The sequence below is a fragment of the Hemibagrus wyckioides genome, linkage group LG23 (genome assembly GCF_019097595.1).
Source record: "Hemibagrus wyckioides isolate EC202008001 linkage group LG23, SWU_Hwy_1.0, whole genome shotgun sequence".
NCBI classification, from domain to species: domain Eukaryota; kingdom Metazoa; phylum Chordata; class Actinopteri; order Siluriformes; family Bagridae; genus Hemibagrus; species Hemibagrus wyckioides.
The window spans coordinates 4,116,427-4,130,204 of NC_080732.1; the positions used below are offsets into that span (position 1 = coordinate 4,116,427).

A 13,778-nucleotide genomic window follows, 5' to 3' on the forward strand; every position below is an offset into this window, starting at 1 on the left:
ATTTGAGGTCAATCAGTGAGATTTTATGATGATTAGTCGTGCAATAGAAATTCTGGGTGTTTAGGAGAATGGGGTGGTTTGGGGTCATGTTTTATTAAAAAAAAAAAAGTCAACGAAAAACAAATTACCTGACAAAAAATAAAACCTGGGTTAAAATTATATTCAGGAGATTTAAATGGCTGAGGTCAAGGGTAAAACGTTTGTAAATTTAAGGATAACAGGAGGGTTAATCAATAATTCTAATAATTAACTATATCAAGAATATACACACTTGTACTCAGTCTTTAAATCTTACTGTGAGATAAATTTTTGTTATATCGTCTATGTAAATTCAATCATATGTGAGAAGAGTGTGTGTGTAATAAGCTGCAAGGCATGGTGTTAGTAACCGCATGAGTGCTAACAAATAAAAGTTTCATATCTTGGTGTATGCCTGCATTCTTCAGGTGGACTGGAGATTCCTCTGACGGTTCCTCTCTCATGTTACTAAACAACTCTTGCAGCATCAAATTCTGTATATAATTAACTGCTTATGTGTGTTGTACCCAGTAGATGGCACCAAGACGCCAATGTTTCCAGATTTCTAATCGTTCTGCGGTACAGTGCAAGAGCTACACCTATTTAATAATCATATACTCTGGATTATTAGTTTCTGTAGTGATGTAGAGATGTGTACTCACGTGGTCTGCTGCTCTGTGAGAGATGTCTGTGAGCTCGCCGTTCGCTCTTTGGTGTTTTATAAGCTCTGTCTTCACAATGGCACTCTTTCCCCCGGGCGCCGTAGGAGCGCAGTCTCAGGCTACGGGCCCTCTTCCTGGACGTTGCCTTCAAGCTTCCTTTACACTTCTGCAGGCGCCACTTCCCCGTAACGTCCACTACACAGTGCCATTTCTGTTAAACATGACAGCGCTGATGTCAGTGAAGTCGTTCGGTGGTTAAATATCTGTGGTAGTGACTGCATGTTCGCACGTTTAAGGCAAAAAGCCCCATGTTGAACCCTAAACCATGGAGAGGTCAAACTGCAGCCTGGTGTTAATGTCAATAAAGACATCGAGTGAGTGTAATGTACATGAGTCCAATGCGAAAAAGGGGAAAAACAAACACTGTAAATTAATTTCATAGCTTCGTTTGTCAGAGATGGGATTTTTTCCTCATCAAACCTTGTCATTTCTTTTGAGCAATTCATCCATTTAATCATCTAAAGAGAAAATAAGGACAGAGATGCTATTTTTTATACATTTGAGACACGGAAAATATATTAAACGTTATATAAAATCTAAAAAACTAAAAGTTATTATAAGGAGATATATTTATTAACTGTTTAAGTAAATAATCAACTTTACAATGCACCCCAGATGTGAATCAGGAGTGGATTCCTTTCCTAAAGAAGCATAGGAAGTGTTTTATTCCACTAATACCTCAGCAGTTTGCTACTGAATGTAATTTAGTACTTTTTGTCCCTTTATAGTTATGTTTAATCAGTACTGCTTGCTGTTACCAGTAAGCCAGCTTTCTCTTAAACCTTTCTCTGGATTTAATAAGACAAAAATAAATAAATAAATAAAATAATAATAATATAAAAATTAAAATGCAAATCATTTAACGAATGAATAAATAAAAATTAATTAATAATAGTCAATAACAATATTACTGAAACTGGAGAAAATGCTAAACAGAATCGCCTTACAGACACGTTATATTAAAATATAAATATTATTTATTATATATTATTTATATTATTATTTATTTACATATATCAGTATGATTTATAGTCTTTTATTGTTTTGTTCAGAGGATTTTTGTTTGCTGTTAGACACAATCCTCTGTTTAAGGTATTAGACAAGTGCATTAATATAAACCTGGGATTCACACCTGACTCCACATCCCAGCTGGTCTAATAAAATAGTGTGTGTGTGTGAGCATGTATGCGTGAGAGTGTATATGTAAGTATGTGTATATATGTGAGTGTGTATGAGTATTTATGTGTGTGTGACTGTGTACGAGTATGTATGCATGAGAGTGTATATGCAAGTGTGTGTATATATGTGAGTGTGTATGAGTATTTATGTGTGTGTGTGAGACTGTGTATGAGTATGTATGCATGAGAGTGTATATGCAAGTGTGTGTATATATGTGAGTGTGTATGAGTATTTGTGTGTGTGTGTGACTGTGTACGAGTATGTATGTGTGAGAGTGTATGTGTGAGAGTGAATATGTGAGTGTGTATGAGTATGTGTGTGTGTGTGTGTAATTTTTGAGGCTGCATAATGAACGTCGTCTCCGGTGTCGACCAAACCAATTTCTAATGAGCAGAAGAGCTCCTTTAATGAGTATTAAATGTACATGTCATGAGCAGAAGTTCAAGTTCTTTTTGTTACAAATGTAATCCAGCTAACATGCAACAGCCAGAGGCCCCACGCTTCAAATCTTTCCCATAAAGAAAAGACCAGAGGCTAATGTGGTCCTAATCTCCAATTTGGTGGTGTCAGTTGGTGAACACACACTCTCGCGGACTCTCTCACAGTTCAGACATTTGCTCCCAGCTGTGGGAAACCGTGTCTGAACAAAAGGCAGAGCCGTGCTCAGATTTCCTGCTTCTGTGCCCGCGGGTAATGCTCATGTTAGATCAGACGGACAGACAGAAACAGTGGCTCAGGGATTTCTGTTTGGATGGCAGGTGAACCTGCTAAATGAACCTCCTCACTTCTCACACACAAACACACACACACACACCCCCTGACTGCTTTATTTATGCGCTCACTCAGATTTGCACACACACATTCACTCAACAGCAGTTATCCAAACAGTCACGCACAGCCAAATTGGTGGGATCACACACACGCTATCACGCTCATGGAGTCTCAAAAACGACAGAGAAATGCAAATTTGTACAAACTACACAAGCATCCAAGTCACTCGAAGTGAAAGAAACTCTCATATGCTACACAACCACACCAGGAGGAGCTTACACAAACAAGCCCCCTCTTTCAAAAATCACACTGAAGTATACATGTGCACACACATATACACACACACATACACACATACGGAAGCACACAGACACAAACACAAGCACAGACACACACACACACAAATAGACACACAAGCACACAGACAAACACAGACACACACAAGAACACACACATACACAAAAGCACACACAGACACACACACAGACACACACACACACAGCCCTCATTGAGTTCAACACAGGAAGTGGAGGAGGACAGCAGTCATCAGGTGAAGTCTTGCGTTACTGCTGCTGCTTTTTAGCAAGCTTTTAGCCGCGGCACGGGTCACATTCCTAGCGAACTCCGACCGCGGGAGAGGGAGAGAAGCTGTCCACAAGCTCAGACTCGATCTCACTGCCGGAGGTTTTGGCTACATGCTTGTCTAAGTATAGTAATATGATATTAAGGTAAATAACCATAAATCATTTTTGTTTCCATATCGGTTATTAAAACAAAACAAAAACAAATGACAAAAAAAAAACAAAAACAAAAAAACACCACCACACCGGCTATTTTTACTGAGGGTGCCAATAATTGCGGAGTGTACAGAGGGTAGATGTTCTCCACACACCCAAGAGAGTTCCTTTTCCACTCCTCCTTAGACTGGAGCACCTTCACCTGTGTGTGTGTGTGTGACTGTGTATGAGTATGCCTGTGTGTATATGAGTGCGAGTATGTATGTATATGTGTGTGTGTGTATTATGAGTGTGTATGTGAGTGTGTGTGTATGTGTGTGAGTGTGTGAGTGATTATTGTGAGTGAAAGTGTATAAGTATGTATGTGTATATGTGACTGTGTGGGAGTATGTGTGTGTGGGAGTGTGTGTGTGTGTGTGTGTGTGTGTGTACATTTTGCAAACTCACACCCAAAATCAGAACCCCTTTGGAGAAACCTTTTTGTTTTTAATCAAATTCCCAGACTGGGTGTTAGAGGCAACACTTAGGCGAGCTATAAAAGCGGGTCTGGTTCGCATTAGCACTGCCCTGGAAATCCAGCCTGTGTTTTAATGCTACCTGAAATTTTTACAATTTGTATTGTTCTGCTGCAATTTGCCACCACGCTGCTGAGGGTTAGCAGAGCAGGCGTGCTGCATGCTGGTTAATAGGCCACTGATGAAAGAGAAACTAGCGGGGAATTAGCTTCTCTCGCTAAGCACACCGATTTCTAATTATACTTCAATGGCTGTAAACGGTGGCTTGAATTACAATGAAGGCAGTTTGGAGGGAAAGGTGTTGTTTCAAAGCACTGCAAGTTATTAAAATCAACTCTGTGAATGTAGTGAGCAGAGTTACAAACTATCGATGTAGTAGAGATAATGCGAACCTGTCCAGGCTGCTCGCAGGGCGTCTGAAACTCGGCTTGCTGGCATGCCTCCTTGACCTTCTTGTACTTGGGCAGACTGTTGGTTTGTGCTGGGCTCACGCTGCTCGTGGTCTCTTCTTTCTTGCGCAGGATTTTGCTGGAACGACAGGAAGGTTTTGTGAGCTCGGCCGCAGGCTGGACCTGGCGTCTACTTCGAGGTTTTGGGTGCCAGAAAAGCCTGGTCACCGCGCCTGTGTCGGTCTCGGCCAACTGTGCCAAGTCAAGCGCTCTCACCTCTCTATGCTACTCTCATCTTATAGCCTCCTCTCAGTCAGAACCCACAGAAATAACCGCTCTGGTCTCTTGACACTAGATAAATCTGTCTCTCAATGCTGAGGTGCTGTGTTTACTCTTGGCCAGACCACGGCATCCAGGTCATTTTACATAGCTACGCGAACTAAAACAAAAATAAAACCGAACAATAAAACGACCATCTGGCTGGAGATCGCAGCCGTAAACGGAGCTCAGGCGGATCAGTGCTGCGTTTTATTACACTGGATTAATGAAGTGGTTAAAATACTAATCTCATGATTCATTAACCTTGGGACTGTCAAGAGCAGCTTGCAAAAGGACTACGCGTCTGATTTTATGCACAGCAGTCATTTTGTCACATGACAGGCAGCCAGCTCTTTCAGCGGTGCTCTCTATTATTGCTCTGCTGACCAAAAGCTTCCTGAGTCACAAGTGGACAAAGATAAACTGCAGGGGACCGTCAGCTTCTCACCATGCGCTCATTATGCCAGCACGGTGAGGGAATAAGGCACGAAGCGAGATTGATGGGATTGCTGCGCTTCGGTGTTTCAGATTTCACATGCACTCCCAAGCGCTGGGTCAGATCACCGTGCAATACATAAGGAATAATACAATTAACCACGGCACATTCTTATACACTTCTAGAAGTAATGTGACAGCTGAGAGAGTTGCCTTGGGGTAAAGAGAAACTGCAGGGGGCATCTGATATCCCTGCTGTGTTCTCCGCTCCGGTCACTGGAACCCTGAGAAATATCCGAAGCGTCTACGCTATCATATAAAAACTTTTCGTTCTGCAGGTAACAGGATACGATTGGCGCCTAAGGGAGGGTGTGTTTGTGTTACTGTAACACATCTGACAAGTGTAGATTTAAACTGATCACTGGAAGAGCCATTTCCAAACTCCGACTAACCCCATTCCCAATATCCATCAAATTCCACAAACTAAATCAATCATTTTAACTACAAAACTCTGACCTGCTGCACATATGACAATGCATAAATAATAGAGAACAGAAATAGAGAAGTTGTTTACCCTCTCTCCACAAGGAATGTGTCTCTCCAGACCTTAGGTTTGCGGTTTAGTTTGAATCTGAAAAGCAAACAAAAAAAACAGCTTTATCAAATTCATATGGATCGATGCTGTTCACAGCTCTCAGAGGAATATTTTGAAATCCAACATATTTAACAAATCCAACCAGACAAAGATAACACATGAGCCCCACATTGATGGCGCAAACACTTCACAAATAAGTTCCAAATGTTGACAGGTTCTTGCTCAAGATTATAAATTGCAAATCATTATTTGCATGGATAGGTATGGAACCTCACACTTCATACTACGCATACCTATTGTTAGTCTTCTCCTGCTCCAGAAGCTTCAGAATGGACTTGCCGTCCATATCGGAAGGAGTATCCAGACCTGCGATGTCCAGGATCGTAGGCGCCAGATCGATGTTTAAGACAAGTTGATTGTTCCTGGAGGAACCACAAACACCAGCTTAAAAAAAACTTACCTTATTTAAAGGATTATGTACCACCTACTCCCAAATTTGATAAAACTCATCCTACCTGGTTCCAGGTTCCACATTTGGTCCCCTCACAAAAAACGGGACTCTTATATCAAAGTCGTAAGGCATCGATTTCCCCTTGACCAGACCAAACTGTCCAATGTGGTAACCGTGGTCTGCTGTGTAGATGATGTAGGTGTTGTCCAACTCTCCTGTGTCCACTAGTGTGTTGTATATCTGAAGATATCGACAGTTCCCTTTAGTGCCAAGCATTATTTTTATTTTTGCAAATTTACCTAAAAATATCAAAAACCAACCTTTTCCACAGAGTCGTCTACGGACATCAGAGTCTGCAGTCGTTTCCGCTGAAGGAAGTTGGTGAACTCCATGTGGATAGGCTTCATGGGGCCAGTGTACTGCATGATCCAGTGCTTGTCCATGTTAGGAGCATAGTTGTAGCTGGGTGTGCTGTTGAAAGCAGTGTAATATGTGAACTTTCTGCATATAGTGTTAGACTAGGTGTAGGCCAGGTTGGTGGATAAAATGTTTACAGACATAACCTTTGGATCACCAGTCCTAAATTTTTGCTCAAGAAAATCAATACATTTTCCCTGCTTGGTATTATTTTTTTGCAGAACCTGGGATCAAGCTTCTCTCCCATTGAGTTGAAAGTCCTTGGCTGTCTTGGAAAGGAGACATTGTTTGAGGGTTGGCACATGCTTAAGAAAATGAATAGCTCTACAGGCTGCAGCACTGAAAGTAGGGTTTGTGATGAGCTCTAGGATGTAAATGCCAAGTCATTTGCACTTAGTAGTGTGGAAATAAATGTGGGCAAACAGGTTTGTGTGGTCAGGTTTGCACTGCCACAATAAAAGACTTTGGTAAGTTTTGTTTTTTAAGAAACCAAAATATATATATATAAAATTACATAAAAATAGAACTTGGTATCTAACTAAGTTGCTTCCAACAGGTTGCTTTTAAGGTAACCGCCTTTATACCATCAGCCCAAAGGCATTAGTATGGAAATCAGGAGAGCCTAATTTGCAAATGTCAAAACCTATCATAGATATTTCACATAATGTGGGATAAAAAGTCTAGTACCCTTTTTTTGTCCCTTTTGGGGCACCCCTTAAAGGTCCTACAGTGATTTAGAGAAAATCCCTTTAGGAAGAAAAGCTCGTTTAGCAACCCAAATAACCTTTGTGAACCCTGTTTTTCCTACTATTGTAGTATTAGTGTTACAAGGCCTTTCAGGTGTGTTCAACCAACAAACCCACTCTGCAAAAGGTGGGTCATTTAGTGTTGTTATGAAAAGGGCAGGAATGCTGCAAGTATGCGAACTGCTGGGGTTTACTGTTAAATTATAGAGCACAGAGAACACAATTCATTCAAAAAACTAGCTTGCTAATGAGATCATCAATCCCTTTTTTGCTTTAACGTCTGCAAACACTTTGATTTCCAGTTGGACCCAAGTTCCAAGGCGTTTCAGATTAGGCAGAGTTCTGGTTACCAAGCCAATGAAATACACACATGGTTGCAAAGCTTCTCAGCCATAGCTGGCGAAAGTAGATCAGTAGCTTTTGCTTGGCACGTTTCTGACTTTTTCTGCCTCTTGATGAATGAATTGTTAATTTACATTCTACACCAAAAGCAGCAGATGCTTGTCAAGTCTACTTGACTGTTATGGATTTGAGCATTCAAATGGCAGCACATTTATTCCTAAGTGTTACATTTTGCCTGCCATCTGCTTGCTTGTTCCGTTGGCAAAATTCTCGGCAACACAAAAATATGCCAGTCATAGCAAACCCAGGGGCCTCTGTCATCCATTCCTAATCATGAGCTCATGCTAAAAATATATTAACGACCCCACGTAAGGGTGCTTGGAAAAGAAACAATGCATTCCACACACCCCAGAAGGCACATGCTGAATGGATGAACTGATTGATATGTCGAGGGTCAGGAAGTCCTGCTTGAGTTGAAGGTGAAATAACAGGGTAAACAACACTGAAAACAATGCTAAATAGATGTGTGATCCTGTTCTTTTTGAGGATGTAAGATAGTTGGGATGCTAGAAACTATGAACTAGCGGGCCCGTTGTCATGGCTCACTATGGTGGAAAAGGATCTCAGCCAAAAAGTATCTCAGTTCTGATGATAGATCTGCAAGCCGATCTCAGGCTTGGCAATAGAGCGGTGCTTCATAAAATATCACCTACTCTGCTTGTCCTGCTGAGGTGTGCCAAAAGTATACATGGATTATAAATCACTTCACTTTCATTGCAGTAAAGTCATTTGCTCAAACAGCCTTTCATTCTTGTCATATCCCTGAGATAAAAAGTCTCCTTTTAATATATATGAGATATAGGACAAAAAACTTCAACATTTACCTGTAAGACAAATGATTATAGAGATTTCATGAGATTTGTTCAACCTGCTCTACTGTTCCTCAGTAACACAGGCTTTGTCTTGTACATGATCTACCATAAAAATATATGAAACAGAAAAGTGCCTGGAGACTGGACATGCATACAGTAGTCAGGACTGAGGGTTCAGAATTTTCCTCTTGGGATAAAATAGGTACGCAAGTCAGTCAGTAAGCAAGTAGTCAGTCAGTCAGTGAATGAGTGAGCGAGTGAGTACATAAGTCAGTCAGTCAGGAAGTCAACCAGTCAGTCAGTAAGTCAGTCAGCATGTCAATAAGTCTGTCTGTGGTGTTGGGTAACAGGTTGTCCTACAATGCTTTGGACTCACATGTGCTGGGAAGCATTGGGGAAGAACTCTGCATACTGGGGTGCCGAATCTTCTGGACCATGTGGTGCTGCATGACTGATCACCATCATAACCGGCCGGTGTGGATACATGCGCTTTGACATGCGGAAGAAGTTGATGCTGTCGTTGGTGATCAGATCTGTGAAGTAGTCCTGGGAAGAGTGAAAAATTTATTGGTTGTATTACAAAAAGGAGATAAACATAACGATTTCTTAGAACTGCCTAAATGGATGAATGAATGAACAGCATTACTTAAAACTGTAACAAGACCTGGTAGCCTCAAGCCAAGTGTGTTTGCTCTGGGAGGCACAGTGTGATGCTGCAGCACATAATTGAACATGACACTGGAGTTAACACCAACAGTCGGTGGTGCAAGGGTGGGGGGTCAAGGCTCCCTGCTAGCGCAGTGTTTTGACAACAGTGAGGTCTTTCTCTCTCAGCTTTGAGGCTGACACTGGAATGTCTATGAGGTCTCTGTAGGTTGCAGGGGATTTCGTGTGCTGGTGTTGAGACTTATTAAATACCTTTCCTGACTTCACCACAGAAAACAGAAATACAGTGTAGCTTTCAGTTCAGCTGCAGCATCCCTGTGGGCCAGGATTTAGAGCAACTGATTAGTCGTGTACATCATCGGAAGAGTTATGCCTGACGACATCTCTGTGCTTTTGGATTTCTCAGATGAGTTAGGCTTGAGTAATGTATTTCAGGACGGATGTGAACCAGACATAAATATCGTTTGGTTCGTCTCAAGACCGTGTGAACACTCGGACTGACTCATCAATCTTAGAAAGCAATCCAACAACTCACCGGAATTGAGCTCGTCAAGCAAATTAATGTGTTTGTATTCATTCCTCGATAAGCCTTATCTGACAGGAAAAAGGCTATCTGAAAGACAGTATTTATTTTGACAAATTGTGGCTGACGTGGTTTGAACAAAGGTCCGAAGATCTCTAAAATCAACATTAACTACACTGTTAAATAATGCTTTGAAAGCCGAGTCGTAATAATCCAGCTGCTTCTGCGAACTCTGGACATCTAGGCTGGAACGGATAAAAAAAATGTTCCCCTGAACCACTAAGCCACAGAGTGTTCTCCAGAGCTCAGTGCAGGAACCTCCGGCCTCAGCCACCTCGCAGCTTGAGGGTAACTTAACACCTTGGTCTAACTAAACAAGCAAGTCGTTGCCATCGGAGCACCAGGCCAAACATTTATTTACCCATCAGACATGCTCATAAAGTCGAAACCAAGAAACCTCAGCTCAAATTCCACACAGGAAAAACTCTACTACTTTGGAAGACTTTGAGTAAAAAGCAAACGAAATCCAAATGAAATTAAGTATTAATTTTGAGGCAATATACCAAAACTGAGCTCTCAGGAATGAATCTTCCCAAACTAATTTTTTACCAAAGTTATTGGTTCCCAGGTTGAGTTGCTGCATTGCAGTAATCTAATTGGCGTCCATAGCTTCTAAGAAACGCAACAAAAAAGAAAAGAAACAGAGTAAAGTTATGGCTGGAGGCAATTTCCACTCTAAAACTTGGTGGGGAATCGTTTGATGACATGAGACGGTGTTGCAGAAATGAGGAGATGCCACTCCAGCTCAGAACATTCCCTTTAATTTAATCAGATTCCAAGCAGTTTAGATCAACCTGGGATTACGAGCGAGCAAACCTTGCAATTAGCTGAGAACAGACCTTACAATTGGCCACGAAGTTAAAAACAACGGGGGTGATGGGATTACGAATCCCCGCAACGTGACTGCGACAAAGCTGTGAACTGAAACCAGCAGGCACATACCTTGGCATATTCTGCACCATGCTTCTCCTTGTAGCCGTTCCGACAGACTGTGTAATTATAGAAGCGGGAATTTTTGATGAGTCCCACCCACTCGCGCCACCCAGGAGGAATGTAGCTGCCGTTGTACTCGTTGAGGTATTTCCCGAAGAAAGCTGCGAAAAACCGTCAAAGCCGTCAAACACCAAAACTATCATTACTGTGTATTTTTTGTTACTTACTAGATGATAAGTTTCGTTCGTCTTCTTCCAGGTTCAAAAGAAAAGGCAGTAATTGAGAGCTCAATTTCTCAAATGCTGCCCTTTTAATGATATCCAAAGAGTGCTCTGCTTTTAAAAGCCTGCTTACATTACAGTTTTTTTAAGCCAAATTAAAACATCTCCCAAGAGTTGGGCAAGCAGCCAGTCTGTGCAGTTAATTGTAGACCAACATCCACTAGTAGATTTAACAGTTTCAGCTTCTTAAAGGTTCAAAGGAAAGCGAAGACATGTATTAAAAGCGCTGCATTGTTAATCATGGTTTGGTTGCACTCATGGACAGGTCACTTAGTGCTTGGCAAGGTTTAGCTTTAACAGGTGCCGAGTGTATCGAAATTTGTCTTCTGAGATGAATGTTTACTGGCACGTTAAGTATCCTTTATTTGTCACATATATGTTACAGCACAATGAAATTCTTTCTTTGCATATACCATCCTCGGAGGGTTGGGATCAGAGTGCAAGGTCAGCCATGATGCAGCACCCCTAGAGCAGGAGGGGCTGGGGGCCTTGCTCAAGGTGCAGCTCGGTGGTGCTGGGGCTTTACCTTCCAATCAACAATCCAGAGCCTTAACCACATGAGCTACCATCACCCCACTTTGTACTTTCCTCTGTCGGAAGTTACTAGTAGTGACCGTTATGAATCGTGGATACTGGAGATTCCTTTTGTACATAAGATATATAGGAATCTTTGACTTTTTTTGGACATTTTTATGGCACTTGGATATGACAAATGTGATTAAGCGTCTGCTATACATGTCCCTGTGAGTGCTGTTACTATACAAACCATAACATCTTTATAGAAACCTGTTATAGGAAATTACTCAACATTCTGAACACTGGAGAATTTAACAGCTAACACAAATATGCACACTTTCAAATACAGTCTAAGATTACAACTGAGAAACGGAACTATTCATGATATTCATACCTGTCCTGTAGCCTGTGTTGTTGAGGTAGACAGCGAAGGAACGAGGTTCGTGCTGTGCCTGCCATGAAGGAGAGGAGCAGTTCTCGTTGTTGGTGTAGGTGTTGTGGTTGTGAACGTACTTTCCTGTCAGCATGGACGAGCGGGACGGGCAGCACATGGGGGTGGTCACAAAGGCGTTTGTGAATGCTGTGCCTCCTTCCTCCATGATTTTGCGAGTTTTATTCATCACCTGCAATGAGCCTGGAAAAAGGAAATAAAACTTTACTGATTCTGATACTTATACAGCACATAATAAACACTGGGAACCTTTCATGCTTTGAGTTATCGATGTGGATGTGATTAGGAGCCTCAAGGTTCTCATTTCCAGTTGGAAGGTTAAAATGCAGCCTGGCTGAAATGGCCTTTCATGTGACACACTGAGAGCGAGGCTTGCTGAGTGTTATATGGTCAAAGTGACGACAGTTAGGTTCCCAGATTGTGTCTGACATACTGCAGTTGTCTTGGCACAAATCAGAGAACGACTCGACTGCTGAGTCACGCTGGCTAAAAACACTAACGCTGAACACTAGCTCAGTTTTTCCTGGCTGGCTCAGGTTAGTAATGGAGAACTTGCATGAAAACAAGTGTGTTTATTACAAAGAGGACAAAGCAGTGAAATTAAGCTCTCTATAAATGTATATTAAGTTCATCTTAAGACTTTGATTCAGAACCAGAGTTTCATGGCTCGGGACCACAACGGCTATGGTTTTGCAAATTTCAAAAGGAAATGTTTATCTTCTCTGTAAATTCGACACCGTGTTAGAAATCTCTGTTTAGATTCACACAAACCAAATTTATTAGCATGGAAGTAGTATAAGCGTTACCATAGCAACAAAAATCACAAACACATCCCCGATGTAACAGGTAGCTAACAGCAGTTAAGCTTGAGGATTTAACTCGTTTCAGAGTGTTTAGGAAAAAAACTAAACAAACTCAAAATGTCCTTATTGGACAGAATGTGAGAAGAAATCATGTCCCAAAACGTTTCTCAGATGTCAAACCTTACAAATCATTAAATCATGGAAAACTCTTTAGCATGAAATTTCCTCAGATTTTTTTGAAAGTCATTCAGATTCAAATACTGATAATTTTATATAGTTCGTAATTATTCTATTATTATTATATTTCTTATATTTGTTTCTTCTATCTCTGCTATTATATTTCATTATTATTTATGTATATTTGTTACACTTTGTTTCACATTTTTCATACAGAATTTAAATAACTTTAATTTATGTAATTACATTATAACCATTACTGAGATGATGATAATAACAATAATAATAATAATAATAATTGTTATAATAATAATAATAATAATAATAATAATAATTGTTGTTGGAAATAATTTCTAATTAGCTGATTATACACTGTACAACTGAGGAAAACATTCACTTTTGAAGCAATTTATTTGATTTATTTAAATTTCCATTGACATGCATTAATGAGGTTGGTCCATTTCTACAAATCGGATTATTAGGAAGGAAATAATCTGAAAAAGAAACTTTTTTCTCTGCTTATCAGTCTCCTTCTAGAGGAAACCCTGCTCACCCAGCTCTACATCCTGGTCATCGGTCATGATGAGGATGATGTTGGGGCGTATGTTACGGCGATCGCGCTGCACTCGGCCCCGAAGGCTCTGACTCCGTGTGGTGGAGGCTGAGCAGGACAGTGGAGCGGCCAGAGCAAGTGCCAACAGCAAGGCCAGGCACTCAGCCTTCATGATGGAAGAGAGAGAGGATGCTGCTGCTGTGCTCCGGAGCTTCTTATGAGCAGATCTGAAAGGAAGAAAGAAAGAAAAAAAATCAGCGTGTCACAACATATGTCCATTTAATATGTAAAATCCTTCGGAAAATTGT

General features: G+C 41.0%; 1 protein-coding gene across 4 annotated transcripts in view; it reads right to left on the bottom strand.

Moving 5' to 3' along the window:
• Positions 1-13,778, bottom strand: part of sulf1 (sulfatase 1) — a 40,125-nt gene that overhangs the window by 10,556 nt on the left and 15,791 nt on the right. For all 4 annotated transcript variants that reach the window (XM_058376713.1, XM_058376714.1, XM_058376715.1 and 1 more), the window contains exons 2-11: positions 13,471-13,697; positions 11,881-12,120; positions 10,699-10,850; positions 8,884-9,053; positions 6,451-6,601; positions 6,195-6,370; positions 5,973-6,101; positions 5,659-5,715; positions 4,335-4,470; positions 681-891 (exon numbers count right to left, since the gene is read on the bottom strand). In XM_058376713.1, coding sequence (XP_058232696.1) covers positions 681-891; positions 4,335-4,470; positions 5,659-5,715; positions 5,973-6,101; positions 6,195-6,370; positions 6,451-6,601; positions 8,884-9,053; positions 10,699-10,850; positions 11,881-12,120; positions 13,471-13,697 — 1,649 coding nt within the window. The remainder of the gene's footprint in view (positions 1-680; positions 892-4,334; positions 4,471-5,658; positions 5,716-5,972; positions 6,102-6,194; positions 6,371-6,450; positions 6,602-8,883; positions 9,054-10,698; positions 10,851-11,880; positions 12,121-13,470; positions 13,698-13,778) is intronic.